Source organism: Diabrotica undecimpunctata, unplaced genomic scaffold (genome assembly GCF_040954645.1).
Source record: "Diabrotica undecimpunctata isolate CICGRU unplaced genomic scaffold, icDiaUnde3 ctg00000592.1, whole genome shotgun sequence".
NCBI classification, from domain to species: domain Eukaryota; kingdom Metazoa; phylum Arthropoda; class Insecta; order Coleoptera; family Chrysomelidae; genus Diabrotica; species Diabrotica undecimpunctata.
The window spans coordinates 992940-1011404 of record NW_027311898.1 but is presented as its reverse complement, the minus strand read 5'-3'; the positions used below and the strand labels follow the sequence as shown (position 1 = coordinate 1011404).

The following is an 18465-nucleotide window of genomic DNA, read 5'->3' as shown; positions in this document are numbered from 1 at the left end:
TCAACTATTTTAATGAAAATTTCATCAATATATCTATTTGTGACAGGTAAATAAATTACCTTTTTTGGAATTTCCACAATTTTGTAACCCGGTAAGACATTTGGATAAAACATGTGGATGATATGACCTTGGTTTTCATTGACGTATGAATTAGTGATTAGATTACATTCCACACAAATAGAATTAACCTTTGTGATATGCACAGGATTCTCAGCTACGTGAGTCTTTAAAGGTGAGAGCCGTTTTGGTGTAAATCCTAATAAGGGAGCAATGGTATTTGGTTTTTCAAAATGGATTACTTTGTTGCTTTTTATTTCACATTTGAGTGTATTGTTATTAATTCTCAATATCAAACTTGTAGGTTGATCTATATTATGATTTTTTCTAGGCACACCTTTACCAATTGTATTATTTTTTTCTTGACTCTTTCCTTTATTAATTTCTGTATCATCTTTATCTAGTGTTTGATCTACTTTTAATTCTAATTCAGTTATTTTTTCAGTTAAATAATTTGAAAGATCTTCGACTTCATAAGAACCATGTGGAATCGTTATATCGTAACCATCTATATAAAACTTGTTGTTTGTTTGGTCTACATTTGGAATTGTATTGTATGACATGAAATCTATTAAACCTAGTACATACTGTTCATTTTCGTTTAAAATAATTGGTGGGTAAATTTTTGTTGATAACACCGATTCTCTTCCAGATAACACAAAAGTGTACGACATGTTCAAACGATAATCATAGAGTAAATAAAAGAATATTATTTTAAAAAGGGTATTTATTTAAAAAATCTAAACACAATTGTCCACAATTTACAGTGTTATAAGTTTGATAAATTTTATGATTATAAACAATTTGACAATAACCATTTGAATTAAAGTATGATATAGCTTCCAACGGTGGTCTCAGATTACCAAAACTATCAAAATAAACGACTTTGGATTTATTCTTCTTGTAAGCTGTCCAATGAGTTCCAGGACCGTGTTTATTGTCTAAATTAATAATTCCATTCTCATATTGCCAAATTTTTTTCGGAAACCCATTTCTCATAAATACAGCTCTGAAGTGGGGGATTTTCAATAATTTTGCATATTTTTGTAAATCTACATTTGACAAAGCATGTTTTGGAATCTTTATTTGATCCATTTTCTCATTCATAAAAAAATACCCATTCCTCTTTTATATGGTTTCAAGTATAAACCTTTTCCAATTGCCAGTGCTTCCATTTTACGATTATGACGTTGTTTTTCAAGTAAATCTTCTTTAGCTGCTTTTGCGTCGTTAATAGTTTTCACGATAGCTGATGTGCCCCCAGCAATAGCGCCCAATGCGCTCAACCCAGCAAATATCGGTATTAGAGGTAATATACCCCCAGTTTTTGGAACTTGGATTACTCGACCACGTGGTTTTTTAATGTTCTTGTAGGATTTCACAATTCGTAATGCTTGTTGAATAGCTTCCCTTAACGTTCTTGGTTTGCTTTCCAATAGTTTCTTTCTAATGTCTCGAATTACTCTCAATAAACTAAATGACTTTTGCTTTGAAATTTTTCTTTTAGAAGATGAGGAGGAGGAGGATGTGACCCTTCTTTTAGTGGTGTTTCTTGTCTTTTTCTTATTACCAACCATCTTGACTGTTTCCAACCAACTACCCATAATACATACAAGTCTTTTATCTCATTAAAAAAAACGACAATAGAAAATAGAGCATATATTAATTATTATTAATTACATAAAAAATTTTTAAAATTACTGTCTTCTAATGTGGTTGATTCCTTCGATTGGAAATGGTAGCGGTCTCCTTCTTAGTGGGTAATCGGCATCTCTATGGGGTTCGAAATGGTTAAGCCTCCCTAGTTGTTGTGCTTGAACACCCTCATCTCTTTGCCGATACCTACTAAATTCTCTCGTGAAGAGTCTTGTCCTGGCATTGTCTCTTTGCTTAGTATGGAATTCAACAACACAACTCTTAACTCCCATTTCACTGTTATCTTTACTTTTTTTCGCTGTTGAACTGTTAGCACACACCTTATTACCAACGATACAGATCAGACTGAATTAGTATCACTGACTAACTGATAGATCTATTTAAAATTAACCGAATTTAAATAGTAAGAATAAAAAAATATATATTAACGTAATTGACTGACCTATTTGATCTTTATTGCAATGCAGAAAATAGTACAAAACATGTTTATCATTAAAACGTTTATTATTCCAAAATTAATTTATCATTATCTAAATAAAATGTGCTTATCTGCATATAATGTATTTTGGTGACCTATTTGACCTAAAAATGCATTGACGTCAGCGTTATCGTTAAATATGTTTATTGCATGTATAATGTGTTTTCGATGAAGAAATAAAAATTTAATCACGTTGCATAGCGTGTTGTAGATTTGCGTCAATGTATTTTTTTTTTAAATGTAGTAAAAATACTTCGTGACCAATTTTATTTATAATACAAATCACATAAAATTATTTTTTATATTTATACATTATATCTTATTTTTTTAATTGCTTGGTCATCCATAGTATCGTTATCGTCGTCACGTTTTCTTTTTTGGGTATTGTTCAATATTTCGTTTACATCATTTTTTGGCTTTTTAGCACCCATAATATTTTCATCACTTATTTTCCGTTTTTCCGTTTTTCTTGTGTCTCCTCTGTTTATAGAGTCAACAGCGAACTCATTTGAAATGTCTACATCCATATCATCTCTAATTTCTTTTGCTCTTTTATGATTTAAAAGCTTTTGTTGTATTTTTTGTTTATTTTTTTTACATTTTGTTTGCGTTTACTTGATTTGGAAATAGTTAATCCTTGGAGTAATAAAGTACAATGGTCTATATTTTCAGTTAGTTTTTCTAAATTATTTTTAGCTTTGTTCAATTCTTTACTACAACTTTTTGTTACAGCTTTATATTTAGTAGAACCTAGACCCATACCTAATTTCACTTTTGCTTTCATTGCACCAGCTACACCAAGTGCTGCCAACTTTTCTGAAAATGCTGTATTTTTCGATCGAAACTGTTCAAGAGCTTTTTCACCTAGAATCTTATCAGCCTTATGTCGTTCGGATAGATCTTTATTTTGAGAATATGCAATATCATGTTCACGACACGCCTCGTCTAATCCATTTATTCCCCTATCTCCTCGTGCTAGTCGTTTCTGTAATTTGGTGCCGGGTCCACAAAACCTATAACCTCCAGGGATATGCATTTCAAAAGGTAATTTATTCATGACAGCGTTTAACATATTGGTAGCGTACTCGTAGACGATTTACAAATTAATACATAGTTATTCTAAATATAAGTCTTTATATATTTTTTCTCTTCTTCAGACAACTGACCTCACATTTCACCAAACATACTACTTGGTATATTTTTAGCACCAGATCTGGATCTCAAATATTCTATGTAGTCACAGTTTATACAATTCCTATTAGATATTTTAGTCTCCTCACCACACTTTGGACATTTATACTTTACTGGTACAGGCATACTTATTTTTGGATAAATAGATGACTTGGGTTATTTTTGTCACCACCAAATTGTCTAAATATACTTTTTAAGTAACAATTTACACGAAAGTGTATTTGGAATCTCAGTTTCACCACCACACTTTGTACATTTATATGCCACAGGTACAGGCATATTCAAAGGGCAAATTAAAAATGAGCTTTATGTTATATTTACAGCTATTTTATTATTCTAATTTTTTATCATGCGATTACATTATTTTTTATTGTTGCGGTCTCTGTCTCTTTACATACATTCTACTAGGTATATTTTTAGCACCACTCTCTTCCTTGTACACCTCTTCCAATTCACAATTTATACACAGGTCATTTCGTTCTTCAGTGTCACCCCCACACTTTGGACATTTATGTTTCACAGGAACAGGCATATTTATTGTTCTCACTCACAATTTATTTGTTGTTGTCGTTGATTCTCTGAAAAATGGGATAAACTCTTTCTACAAAGGCACAATCGGGACTAAATTTTTTGTGATCTTCGATTATATTGTCATTTGATTCCCATTTGTAAATCTCTACGCCACACTTGAAACACTTTACTATATCTTCCACTTGGAGAAAGTAAAATCCACAAGCAGCTAACTCTATTTCAGATTTATTCCCCTTCCAATTGTTAAAAGTTGAGAGCCTTGAATAAAACTCGTCTAGCATGTACACCTCAAGACACATCTTGATTACTGACAAAATTTTGCTGGATACATTTATTTAAAATAAATAACTTGTTTCAAAACAAATAAAATTTATAGTATCAATCCAATATTGTTTTATTTACATCTACCCACATATATCATTAAAATATATATACACAATAAAGCATTTATGTGATACATAGTTATTTTTCCTTTTCCTACAAGTTTCAAAAGTAAAGATAAGACTAGGCAGGCTAGGCTAGGCAGGCTATACAGATATATCTAAGCATCGTACACAAAAAAAAATTTTTGACGCAACAACACCTAAAATATTTCCAAGTCTCAATACAAATTTATTTTTTCGATCACCCTGTACAAATTTAACGAAAAGAAGAGGAGATGAAGCGATAAGCGATGAGTTTTGCACTCGACATACAAGGTGGTCCGTTCCACTCAAAGACACCCCCTCTGGTCATTGTCGACCGATTCTTTTACTTCTTCAGGACAGGTAAGACAAAGAAGAGACAAGTGAGACAGGTGTAAAAACATACAGGTAACGTAGGTGACAATTCTTCGGCTGAGAAGAAGAGATCTAGAGATAAGCGACTAGTTCTTACGACCGTCTGGTCATTGTCGATCACTTCTTCGGGAGAGAAGAAGAAGAGATCAAGCGATAAGCGACCAGTTCTTACAACCTTCTGGTCATTGTCGATCACTTCTTGTACACCCCCAAGATCAAATCATGGCATCGATACCTTCGCATCGGAGACCCTGATGGACAGGTTACCAAAGTGATTCAGGATCCCGCTTGCTTATCTACTAACGCATCGGTGGAAGCCACGCTACAAACAAAAAGGTCTTACCTATGAATGAAAGACTACTTCAGGTGTCAAATAACTATATTAAAAACCAAAAAATGAACACAACTACAATTAACTTTAAAACCTAAAACTACAAACTACTAAACTACACCAAAATTAAAATTAACTAAAAAACTTAATTAACTAAAATTAACGTACAAGACCATTAAGAACATTATTTTGTGGCGTTCACGCTCTGCCATGCGAAAGCGCTTCTTCTGCGCCTTCGACATTTTCGGTGGCTGCTCCTGAATAATGTTCTTAAATAATGCCCCGACTTTAATGTAGGGCAAAGGTGACACGTGCCATTCATCGTCCCAGCTCTCATCCACAGACGGCTAGGGTGCAGGGTGGCACGAATCTCCACTACTGCCTAAGGCCCCCGTCTGTTGGGGGTCATCACCTATTAAGTGTAGAGACAAGTATCTACGTCTGATGTGTGGCAGTGGAGATTCGTGCCATTCATCATCCCAGCTCTCATCCACAGACGGCTCGGGTGCTGGATGGCACAAAACCCCACTACCGCCTAAGGCGCCCGTCTGTTGGGCCTCATCACCTATCAAGTGTAGAGACAAGTATCTACGTCTGATGTGCGGCAGTGGGGATTCGTACCATTCATCATCCCAGTAACCATCCACAACAGCTGTGTACAGGGTGTACACCAACTACTCACGCCTCTACAAGTAACAGTTGTATAACACAAGGCCATTATCTACAATAACAAAAAGAGATAACTAAGTACAATGTGTATACATACAAAAAACTAGGTGATAAATTCAGAATGTTATTAGAACCCACAGGGTAGCGTGTCTATTATTCTGTTATTTTCTGGTAATGGTCAGTAGAGTGTTTATGCCGGTTCCACCCGGCATAGGGAAATCAATGTGTTAGAGAGAGAGCGTTCTATCAATGTGTTGGAGAGAGACAGATGACGTCACATGCCCGACGCGCCGTGGAAGGAGTCTACTGACTTATAGTTCAACTTTTATCCGCTAGATGTCACTAGTAGTCGCTTGGGATCCGCCATGTTTGAACAATAATTTATAAATTATTTAGCTACCAAATCTTGTCAAATATCAAATTATGATGCTTTTGTTACAACACAATCCAAGTAAGATGTACATACTATTTAACACATAAATATTTTATTATTAGACACAGGTCAGGACTAAGGAAAATTTAAAACAAATATAAAATTAATATATATTTAGTCTTTACGTCAAAAGTGCTTCATTTCATCAATGTCTTCCATACGGTGTAGATCAGAAGAGTTTTACGAAAAAATACAAAAGTTAAAAGCCGATATACAGTGGTACGAAGATAGAACTGCAATTGAAAAACGATTTGCAGACTTTCATTTGTCAGAAAGAAAATTACCAAAAACAACACAATACCCGTTAAAAAGAATTCAACCAACAAGATGTCTCAACTAACAACCTCGTTCATCATTCTCACAGCTATTGTTAATAATGTCCTTTATACAAACGTTCCAAATAATGTTAAGAACATAGCGATATGTTTTAACGATGTAAAAACTGATTGTAATCGAACTGAATGGGCTCTAATGGATCATGATGTTGTGAATTATGGCCAGCTTCCAGTATTTTTCAAAAAGATACCAAAGTCAGGAGGAGCATTCTACAAGATCATACTAATATCCCCAAATAACACCGAAAGTGATTCAAAATGGTACAAAACTAATAATGATACCATCGGACATTATGGTTCATCGATTATACTTTTAACTATCGTATTAGTAATAAATGTATTTCTAACGATTAATATTATTATAAAATTTTTTGTAAATCGCAAATGTGAATCCTCTTGCATTAAAGTAAATATGTAAAAAAGGAAGACTGTGTTTTTTTTTTAATAAAACTAAAATAATACGTTTAATATTTTATTTAAAAAAGTCTAATTTACATAGGTAATATCTTTTCACAAAACCATTGGCGGAGGTGATCCACATTTCTCTCGGTGCAGGAAAATAATCCAGTGGTGTGACATGGATTGGCATTATGAATAAAGTTTCCAGTAGCACAAGGTGTACCATCAAACTTGCAAGCATCAATAATGACGGGAAAAACTCCAAAAATATGACATTTCTTTTGTAAAAAGTCTGCTTTTTGTTCTCCGCGAACGTAAATGTAGTCAGCTGCGTACAACAGCTTAGATTCTAGTATTTCATTTATTTTGGAATATTCAACATCCCCATTAGAATACCGAAGACGATGAACGTTTTTCTCCAAGTACGCAGCAGTCTTCTTATCTTGATTACTTAATGTAGCAAACGGTTGTGGAGACGTAAATATATAATGACATCGTTTATTTCCAATTTCAATGCTAAGCTCTTTGGGTACAAACCACCCATCTACGGTGAATCCCTGAATGTCTACGAACGCTATTCTCATGATGACTGCTTGTCTGCTACTAACACTTTATTCAACTTATTTAATCTTTTTAAATGATATTTTTGACAACTTCAGTTAGAGGAAAGTATTCGAGTAGGCTGTCGTGAACAATTAAACAGTACGCTCGAGTGCCTGCCGGAAAACCTTCATCTGCTTCGATTTCCAACTTAACATCAACAGTTCCTGATCTGAATGACGTATCATCCTGTTTGGAGCAGTCGAACGTAAACAAGGTATATTTTTTAAAAGCCTGATAATCCAAGATGGGATGTTTTGTTGACGAATGAGCATAACTGGGAAAGAATTCGGTATAGTTGTAGTGAGCTATAGCATAGTCATTTTTATCAAAATCTAATTGCATTCTCTCGTTAGGCCAATATTCTCCATTAATAACCACTCGTATGCTTGACATTCTAATGTGATCGAATGACGTTGGATTGGCGTGAATGTCATCTCGTTTAGAAGTTTGAAAAGCTACAATGACATAGCGTGGACGTTCAACAGCTGAAGTTGTCTTTACACTCCATATCTCACGTCGAGATCCTGCCGTAAGTGAAGGTAGTTCATTAAGCTCCCATTTACGGAAAGGTATAGTTATCGGCGTATTATTCTTAATCGGAGTCATTAATTCAATTTTCACATCATCATTAGGAAAGACATGTTTGACCTTGAGTTCCATGCTAGTAACAGTTAAAGATACTGTCGTTGTCGTTGTGGCATTAGGTTCTTCCACTAAAATACAATCTCTATCATTACGTGCCCGAACAAATCGAAACACTTGACGACCATAAGTTAATTTATTGTAATCGTTGAAAATGTTAAAAATATGTTTTATCGGAATCAGTAAACTAAAGTTGTCTCCTGATAAATGTGGATTATTCGGATAGTTCCATCCTGCGGTACTGAGAAACTTGGAATCTTCAGGAGTGTAACACAACAAACTGCGAATAGTGCTAACTACACCTGGATCTCGAACTATTTCCATATCGTGTGAACTTTGGGTATATGTACATGTATCAAACAAGAAGGCTCCAGCATTCGGTGCAAGAGAAACAGTTCCATTACCCACTTTCTTTATACTTCCTTTAATTTCCAAAAGTGTTTCGTGTATAGCAAAAAATGCATCTGATTGATTTATGATAAATTCAACAACATCGCTATTGTTAAATGACTTGATGTAAGGTGTGTACGTACGAAATTCTTCTTTTCTAATAGTATCGTCGAACAGAGGTTTTTGGTAAATGTCGAAAATAGGTGGCTGAGGTTCCTGAACTTGTCGTCGAATATATTGACGTTTTGACATCCTTCAACTTTAATCCAATGGAAACAAGAAAAGCTTTATTGACAGCAGACACGTCACGTCGCTTGCAGGATTTGTGTGAGACTAATGGATATTGGTGTGTAGAGTTTTGTTTTATAATTAAACCCATCTATATCGTTTCCTTAAAATCCAAATGCAGCGTACTTTTCTCTCCTCTAAAGTTAACAGGTCTTAATTCTTGATCAACTACACTAACGGTAATTTTGGTAATTTCACGTATGCTGTTGCTCACTGGTATGTATATAGGATTATGAGGACGTTCGTCTATAGAAAAACCAGGATCAACACTTATCGGAAAATGTAGAATCGTGTGCGCAGGTCTGTCCTCGTAGAAGGCTCCTTCGGTAATGTTGCATTCAAAGAGTAGACTCGATACTTTTATAATGTTGACAGGTTCATCTGAAGAATGCATTTTTCCAGGGGCCAAAATTCTATTTGAGGAGAATCCCAGTAATTTTCCAAGACTATCGTCTTTATCGAAAGTAATGGTGTGATCCTGACAGAAAATTTCACATTTAAGCGTATTGTTGTTCGGTCTTAAAGTAAACTCCCGAACCGAATTGTATTTACGCATTAATTCATTTCGAATGTACGCTTCGATATCAGTAATTTCATAGCATCCGGATGGAATTTCAATATTACGCAGCTTTGTACGATCATTTTGCTCATAGAAATAAAACTTTTCACCATCGATGTTTGGAATTGAATTAAATGTATGAAATCCCAACACTGCTACATAATACTGTCGAAACGGATCAAGCATAAGAGGCACTTGAGGAGTAAACGAAAACTCGTTTGTAGTACTCGTCAGGGTCAACAATCGAGACATGACTGATATGTGGTATAAGATGTAGTAAGTTAAATAACAAAATATGTTAAAAAATTCTTTTTATTTTTCTTATACTGTTACATGTTTTTTTATTTTATTTTTCTCATAATATGACACTTCACAAAATACACATTTACTTTCCATATACATACCACAAATATCACTCCATTCATGTTTATCATAATCTTTCTTGCAAGGTAAATATTCTTCTAGTGCGTGACGAATATCTTGAGGTAGTTCATACCAAACATCGCTCGTTATATTTTCCATAAAAATGTGAATGGCACGTCTCAAGATTTCCTTAGATGGTTGCATTGTAAAGAAACTTTAAGCACAAATGTCCACAGTTTATTTGGTTATAACTTTGATATTGATCGTTATTGTAGAAAATTCTTCCACCGTTCAAATATGATACTAGTTCTCGCGGTGGCTTCAAGCAACCATATGAATCAAAGTACTCTATGTTGTTGTTTATCTTCTTGTAAGCTACCCAATGTGTACCGGGGTTCGTTGAAATGTCGAGATTAATTATAGCACATTCATGTTTACGAGGGTTACGCGGTAAATTATCTCTCATAAATACACCACGAAAATTTGAAATTTTAAGTAGTTTAGCAAATTTAATCAACTCCACATTAGTCAATGGTCTATTAGGTAGCTTCAACGGTAGTTTTTTGACTTCTTTAAATATAATCCAAAGCCACCTTTAGCGTTTTTTCGAAGGTATAATCCTTTACCTAGATGTTCCATAGCTTTATTGTGACGTTTATCTTCTTCTAGTTTCTTTTGGGCATTCTTTGAATCAATTACACTTTTAGCGATTGCGCTCGCGCCCCCCGCCAAACTTCCAAGAGCTGATAAGCCTGCAAAGATGGGGATTAAAGGCAAAATACCACCAGATTTTGGTTCGAATGGAATGATTCGTGGAACTCGTACATTCTTTTTCCCACCTACATTCTTAACGGCTTTTCTAGCTGCTGCAAGTGCAACTAAGGCTGATTTACGTAGATTTGGTGACTGAGGAGTACGTTTTAACGTTTTAATAATTGGTTGTAGTACATGTCGCTTAAATGAACCAACACCTTTACCACGTTTCATACCCATACCCAGTTTTCGTTTAGCTTTCATTGCTGTAGTAGTAAACCAGGCAGTAGCTTTTTCACCTAAAGTTGCGTCTTTTGCTTTAACTCGTTCCCACGCTTTGTTTTCCAACACCCAATCTGCTTTATGTCGATCTTTCAATGAATTACTTTGGGAATATGCGATATCGTGATCCCTCGCAGCTCGATCTAATGGATTTACTTCAGGATCTCCACGAACTAGACGTTTCTGTAATTTTGTTCCAGGTCCTAGATATTGGTAACCAGGAGCATGTAATTCAAACGGTAGACTATTGATCAGAGAATTTAAAACTCCTTCACCTTGAACAACCAACATTGAAATGAATTGTTTCTTACAAAAAATTCCTTTATATAACCAATTGTATAAAATACATCTCAATCACAAGATGAATGTCGTTCAACAAGACAAGACACTAGCAGTGGAAAACTTAGATTTTGTCGATAACGTGACAAGAACCAGTAAACATGGTGCATTGCTACCACATTCTTTTCGTGCTATCATATGTGGTCCAAGTGGATGTGGCAAAACTAATGTTATGTTGGCATTACTGTTTGACCTGAATGGCGCTAAATTCAAAAATGTTTACGTTTATTCAAAGTCGTTGTTTCAACCCAAGTATTAATTTTTGAAGGAAGTGTTGGAGTCTGTGAAAAAAGTAGGCTATTTTCCATTTAAAGACAATGACGATGTAATAAGTCCCAGTAAAGCTAAACCAAATTCTATTTTCATTTTTGATGATGTGTCAACTGATCCACAAAAAACAATACGTGAATATTACTGTATGGGTAGACATAAAGATATCGATTGTGCATACCTATGTCAATCATACAGTCGCGCAGGTAAACAACTTTTGCGTGATAATGCTAACCTTATTGTATTGTTTAAACAGGATGAGCTCAATTTAAAACACGTCTTTGACGATCACGTCTCACCTGACATGACATTTGACCAATTTAAACAATTTTGTTCCGAATGTTGGAAAGACAAATACGGTACATTCGTTATTGTTAAGGATTTCGATATTTCTAACGGACGATATCGTAAAGGCTTCGACAAATTTATAAAAATGTAGGTATGATCGAAACACTCGCATTGTATAACAATATGTCAGACAAAGAGGTAGTTGCACGCAAACGTAAAGTTGCCGAATTAGCTCGGGTCATTCGCAAAAAGTATTTGGCGCTAAAGTTAGGTAGAACAGAACAAGATGAGTCACTAAATAAACTATTTAAGCCGATAGCTAAACCTCTAAAAGATATTGCGCAATCTTCAAAAACGTTGCATCATGATATTAATAATAAGCTTAGACACGTCAAAAAAGAAGAGATCAAAACGGAAGAGGAGGTAAAAACAGAAGATAACGATGACGATGTATTTCCTGCTACAGTATCAACCAGTCAAGTTAAAGAACATGAAATGTTTGATCCTAATAATGTTTCGAAAGAGGTTATTAATGAATATATCGAGCAATATCCTCCAATGAGCCATAAGTATATAAAAGAGTTTTGGATGAAAGATAATAAAATTGATAAAAACTATGGACCTATTTACAATGACGAAATTGGTTGGATGTTAGGTAAACGGCTAATAAACTTTAACAAAAACAAAGGTAGTATACAAGTCATCAGTGATGGTAGTGGGGAAGGAGGATGGGTGCCGGGAACGCCAGGTCTATACCAACTAATTTTCTATGATAACCCTGAAGATTATAACGATACAGATTTAAAGCACTATAAAAGTTTATTAAATAGTACAGAAGTTCATCTGGATTCCAAAGGTCGTCTTAAAGGTGCAACTGGGAAAAAATATCATCATATTATCAAACCGCTATTTAAACCTACCGATGAAATAACAAAGAAATCGCCACCGAAAACTCGATCTACTGCATTAAAGAGACAACCTTTCGAAGGTCTTGTTCGTTTAGCAAAAACGACTCGTTCATCATCGTCAACAACGTCTCCTCGAACATCGTTATCTTCACCATCTAGCTACAAGGGGTCAGGACTCGTCGATGATTCTCATTTGATCTACAATGATAATCCTATTGAATATGTGTATTGGGATGATCCAAACGAACTATGCGACAGACTCAAACTGTTGATTGCTTCCCAAGAAGCAGGAAACACATCCCACAATAACGAAATTGTTGCCATTATCAACGAATTACGTGAAGCAGATATTATATATTAATGTTAGGTTAGATTATTGGAACATCATTTCCAATATGAGTGTTGACAAGTTTGGTCGTCATCATTATCGTTCTAATGAACAAGTTGTTAAAAAGCTACGTGATGGTTTAAAGCAATCCATTTTGGATTTACAAAACCAGATACATACAGTCAATAAGGATATTAAACGAGATCCTCCTGTAGCAGGTATACATCTTTCCAACAAGAAATACGTAGATGAAAGCATTGTTCACGTCAAAAATTTTGTAAGAAAAGAGTTTAATTTGATACGCAAAGAATATAATGCAAACGATACTCAACTTGAACAAAAAATCTTAAACTCCATCAGCAAGATTGAAAGCAATTTTAATAAAAAAACTAATGAGTTATCTGATGACAATAAAATGGTTGGTTTGAAAATATCTGATTTAACAAAACAAGTACATGACTTTAAAAATAATTTAGATATATATAAAAGTGAAATGAAGAAGAACATTACAGATGCTGCCTACCAAAGTGCACAAAATATGCTGAAAACTTTGGAAATAGAAAAAAAGATTAAAACAATGGATCTTAATTCACATGAAAATCGTCTTAAGGTAATAGAAGATTACATCCAAAAGAGAAAAAATCATATAAAGACTAGGAAACAATGACTTAAAGCGTTAGAAGATAAAAAGGTTTGGAAGAGTAAAGATGTCTGATGTAAAAAAGATAAAAAGTAAAAAACATAATAAATTACGAAGCGAGTTACAGTTAAATATGCAAACAATAAATGCCAATAGAATTCATGATATTGAGCAATGGCAAAAAAGTATTCGAGATGAATCAGATATGAGATCATTATTAGATGGTAGAGTATCAGATCTGTCAAAGACTTTGTTCGAGCTGGATGAACGTTTATCTGCAGCAGTAAAAGAAATACAAGACTCACTTGCTATATTTAACACATATTTACTCCCTTTAGTCCAAAGAGTTAAAGCGTTAGAAGGTAGACATGGCGTATTCCAAAGAGAAGATACAACTAGTTAACGAGCTTCATAAGCAAGCACGAAAAAATTATCCGAGACGACGTACAATCATTAAAGGCTTAGACGATTTATGGCAGATGGACTTGGCTGAAATGCGATCTCATTCTCATAACAATAGAAATTTTAAATTAATTTTAGTTGTTATTGATTGTTTCTCGAAATACCTTTGGACTCGTCCATTAAAGACAAAAACGGGTGAGGAGCTAACTCAAGCATTTTCAGATATACTTAAACACAGTAAACGAATACCGAAAAATCTTCAGTCGGATCAGGGAACTGAATTTTACAACAACAAATTTCAAAATTTAATGAAAAAACATAAAATAAACCACTACTCTGTTTTTACTACTATGAAAGCAGCCATAGCTGAACGCGTCATTAGAACGTTGAAATCCAAACTATACAAGTATTTCAGCTTACACGGTACATACAAGTGGATTGACATATTACCCAAAGTTACGTCTGAATACAATAATACAAAACATTCAAAAACAGGGTACAAACCATCACAAGTGAACAAAACCAATGAAAAGGAGATTTTAAAAAACAAGTTTACGCATTTAAAAATCGCAGGTCCACGAAAATTTAAAGTAGGCGACATTGTACGCATCAGCAAAACCAAAATGTTATTCGACAAGGGTTACGTTCCAAGTTGGACAACAGAATTATTCAAAGTTACTAAAATCAATATTACCAACCCTGCAACGTATATGCTCGAAGACATGCAAGGTGCACCGATCAAAGGGGCCTTTTATGATGAAGAATTGCAGAAAACAGCCAATCCCGATATTTACTTAGTCGAAAAAGTTTTACGTCGTAAAAATAACAAAATGTACGTCAAATGGCTTGGCCGTGATGCAAAATATAATAGTTGGATTAATAATGACGCCGTTATCTAAAAGGGTGGGGGGAACAGAAGTATGAAAAATTGAGGAGAAACACGTAAAAACACGTTTTTCTTTCTCAGTTTGTTACAGTCAGTTAGCTAGTAAAAATGTATTCCCAAGATGCTGGAGACTCAAGCGGCAGCGAGTATGATGTCACTCTTTCACCATCATCCGAAACATCAATCGTATGTGAAGACTATGATCATGAGTTGGATGCTCTTCTAGAAAAGTACGAAGAAGCAGCCAAGAACGAGACCCATTATCTGCTGTACACACATTTGTTAAATGGATCATACCAACTTGGATGTGGTCTAAGTCCAGCCAGAACATATACTCCTGCTGTAATTATGTGGAAGTCACCATGGCAGAAAATATCTTTCAGTACATGGGAATGGGAACAATTAATTACCCAACTCAATAAGAATAATTTTTTCTATGAGAACGTGACCGTTCCTGATAATCCTGTTGAAATTCAGTGTGGTGACTATTGTAGAATTCGACAAATAATCTACGACAACATGAAATTCCTCGAAATAACCAAGCACGACATTAACGTTTGTCTCTCAGAAATGCAAGTGAACACCCTTTTAGAAGCAAATAACGAACTTTTAACACCGTATATATCCATGCTAGAGACTATTGAATTTTCAAATTATTATTATAATACGCTTAATATTGTTCGAAATAGTTTTAGTAATCAAAATTATACGTTTGTAGACGCCATTCAAAAATTGTATACATTTACACGGGAAGGATATACTTTACAACATATAGCGTTAGGGCAACTTATATTTTTCTGTAAACATAGGATCGCTAATGATCTTGAACGAATTTAATAAAGCTTTTAAAAAATATGTATTTGTTGTTTTATTTATTTAAAATTAAAAATAAGATCAGTCGGGCTGGTGGGGTCAAAAAGTGTCAAATTTTACTTATATCAAACTAATACTTTCTTATTTGAACCAGTATCATTCGAGATGCATATCAATAAAGTTGTTCTGCTCATAGCAACTAGCATCGTAAGTTTTTGCTTAGGTGAAAATTTTAACGAGACAAATGCGGTGTCATGGTTAGAACAATATGGTTATATCACCACAAGTGAAACTGCACACACTGATATTACTGAAATACTAGAACAGTTTCAAGAAAGATATAATTTACCTGTGGATGGAAAATTAAATAGAGAAACAATGGCGTTAATGCAGAAACCAAGATGTACACAAGGAGACAATGCTTACGCTGTAAAATCAGCATGGAAAAAATTTGATTTAAAATGGTATTTTCCGCAATTTACCCCTGAAGCTTTGGCAGTCTCTAAAAGAGTATTTGAAATATGGGAAAAAGCATCAAAATTTAAGTTTACTTATCTGAAAGTTCCAATTCCAAATCCAGATATAACAATAACAGTCGTTCCAAAGCAGCACTCTTTTCGATATAATTGCCAGGGTAACAGCGACTGTCCTTTTAAATTTACAAGTGGTGTATTAGCACATTCTTATTTTCCTCCAGCATCTGGATGCATAGAAATTCATATGAATAGCAACCTAACATGGGATTTCAGTTTGAATTCTACAGCAGAAGGTCGAACAAATTTCTTTGCTGTCCTTTTTCATGAAGTTGGTCACGCTTTAGGTTTATCCCATAGTAGCGATAAGAAAGCTGTAATGTATCCGTTTTATCAAACCCTACCTACTAACATATCTGAAGATGACAAAAGGGGCTTAGAAGAGTTATATGGACCTAAAAGTAAATCCACATCGATTCCAACTCAAGCTGGTGTTACAAGGAGCAGTTCTCCAACTTTAAAGACAACCACAACAGAAAGATCTAGGAGTAAGATAACCACAATAGCCAAGAGTAATAAATCGATGCAAAATGTCATAACGAATGTATGTGAATTGGAATACCCAGATTTAATATTTTTAGCATACGCTCCATCATTTCCAGCATACCGAATGTACATAGTAAGTAAGGATCTGATATGGAAATATGACTTAAATAATGAAAAGATACCCACCGATGCTGAACAATTTATAAGATATTTGCCAAGGGGAATTACGAACGTAACACATGTTTTTCAAAGCACCAATGGAGATTTAATTGGTGTAAGTAGGAATCGTATATACGCAGCAGCATTTCCTAGCTTAAGAATTCATACAGATAACATGGTATCTGAAGTTAATAACGCAAGAAGTATTGCTGGTTTATTTCAAACAAATTCAGGAAAAAAATTTGTTTGTTTTGATGGTTCATTTATTGAATTTAATGATAAAGGCATTATCTCAAGAGGACGTATAAGTGACGTTTTTCCAGGAATACCAAATGATATTACATCAGCATTTAATTACATTGATGGGCATATATATTTCTTAAAGCAAAACATTTATTACAAGTTTAATGAATTTACAAGAAGTGTCGTTGAAAAAGGTAGTTTTAACTGGAATTTGTTAGGGTTCCCTTGTCCTGATAATGGATTAATAAAACAACTGAAATCCTTATTATCTAAAGTAAATTTATTTTATGAATGATTAATGTCTAAATGGGAATTTGTATTGGGAAAATGTAAATTAAAATAAAGAATATTTTATTATAAAGTTTTTTTATTTTGACATTTTTTTATTTACAATAATATATGTACAAAATATAATATAAACATTAACTTAGATAGGAATGAACAATTTTTAATTTTTTTAAAATTTGTTTGTCGAAAAAAGTTAATAATTGTTTTCAAATGAGTCAATATCACAATCTACATCTGAATCATCAAATCTGGTTTTTCTAGGCATTTCATGTAAGTCATCTATACAAGAATCGGTATCTTTTATTTTAAATAATACACGTTCAAAACAGTTATGACACCAATAATATTTTTGTTGGTACACATCCTTAATAATATCATGGATATCGTAAACCTCGTGAGAATGGTCATAGCAAACAAATATATATTTATTTAAATATTCATGTATTTTTTTAAATTGATAAAAACACCTTTTGCATACTTTAAGACGATATTGTTGAAGGAAATATCCACTTGACCATACGCAATAACTAGAATAATTTTCAAAAACATACTCCCAATCGGATTTTCCTAATATAGTATTAATTAAATCTGGATCTATTTCTTTGGAACATGTAATATAGTTAAGTCTTTCATATGAATGATCAGAATCATTTTTAGCTTTCTTTATCATAAAACGCCATTTAAATTTAGGATAATATACCACTATTGTCTTGGTTAATTTCCATGGTAGCGGAGATTGTAGCATAAAATCTGCTGCTGATGTTATTGATTCACAAATTTTTTTAACAGATAATGTTAATAATGTTGGAACGTTCATCTATAACAAAAAAAAAAGGCTTATTCTAAAATACTGTAATGACCCCACGGAAGCGTGTCAAAACTGTTCGGAATTAAATAGCGTTTATCATCATACGGACTTAAACCAATTTTTGTTTGTTCGATAGAATAGACGTTATGTGCATATGACCTAATACAGCGTTGTGTAGCTGTTTTTTCTTTAAAATTTTTTAAACATTCAACATATTCTCAAATTCTCTCCTCAAATTTAATTTTATTTTTAACAATATTATATTTAACTCCTTTAGATTTTTTTAACGATCTTCCCACCCTGCACCTTGTAACTATACATTTTACTTCGAAGCC

At 33.8% G+C, this 18465-nt stretch overlaps 1 protein-coding gene across 1 annotated transcript; it reads left to right on the top strand.

Annotated features, from left to right (window-relative positions):
• The first annotated feature begins 15778 nt into the window (after nucleotides 1–15778).
• LOC140431186 (matrix metalloproteinase-18-like) lies at nucleotides 15779–17329 on the top strand. Its single transcript, XM_072519103.1, has one exon. The coding sequence runs from the start codon at nucleotides 15779–15781 to the stop codon at nucleotides 17327–17329; it is 1551 nt and encodes a 516-aa protein (XP_072375204.1).
• Nucleotides 17330–18465: the final 1136 nt, after the last annotated feature.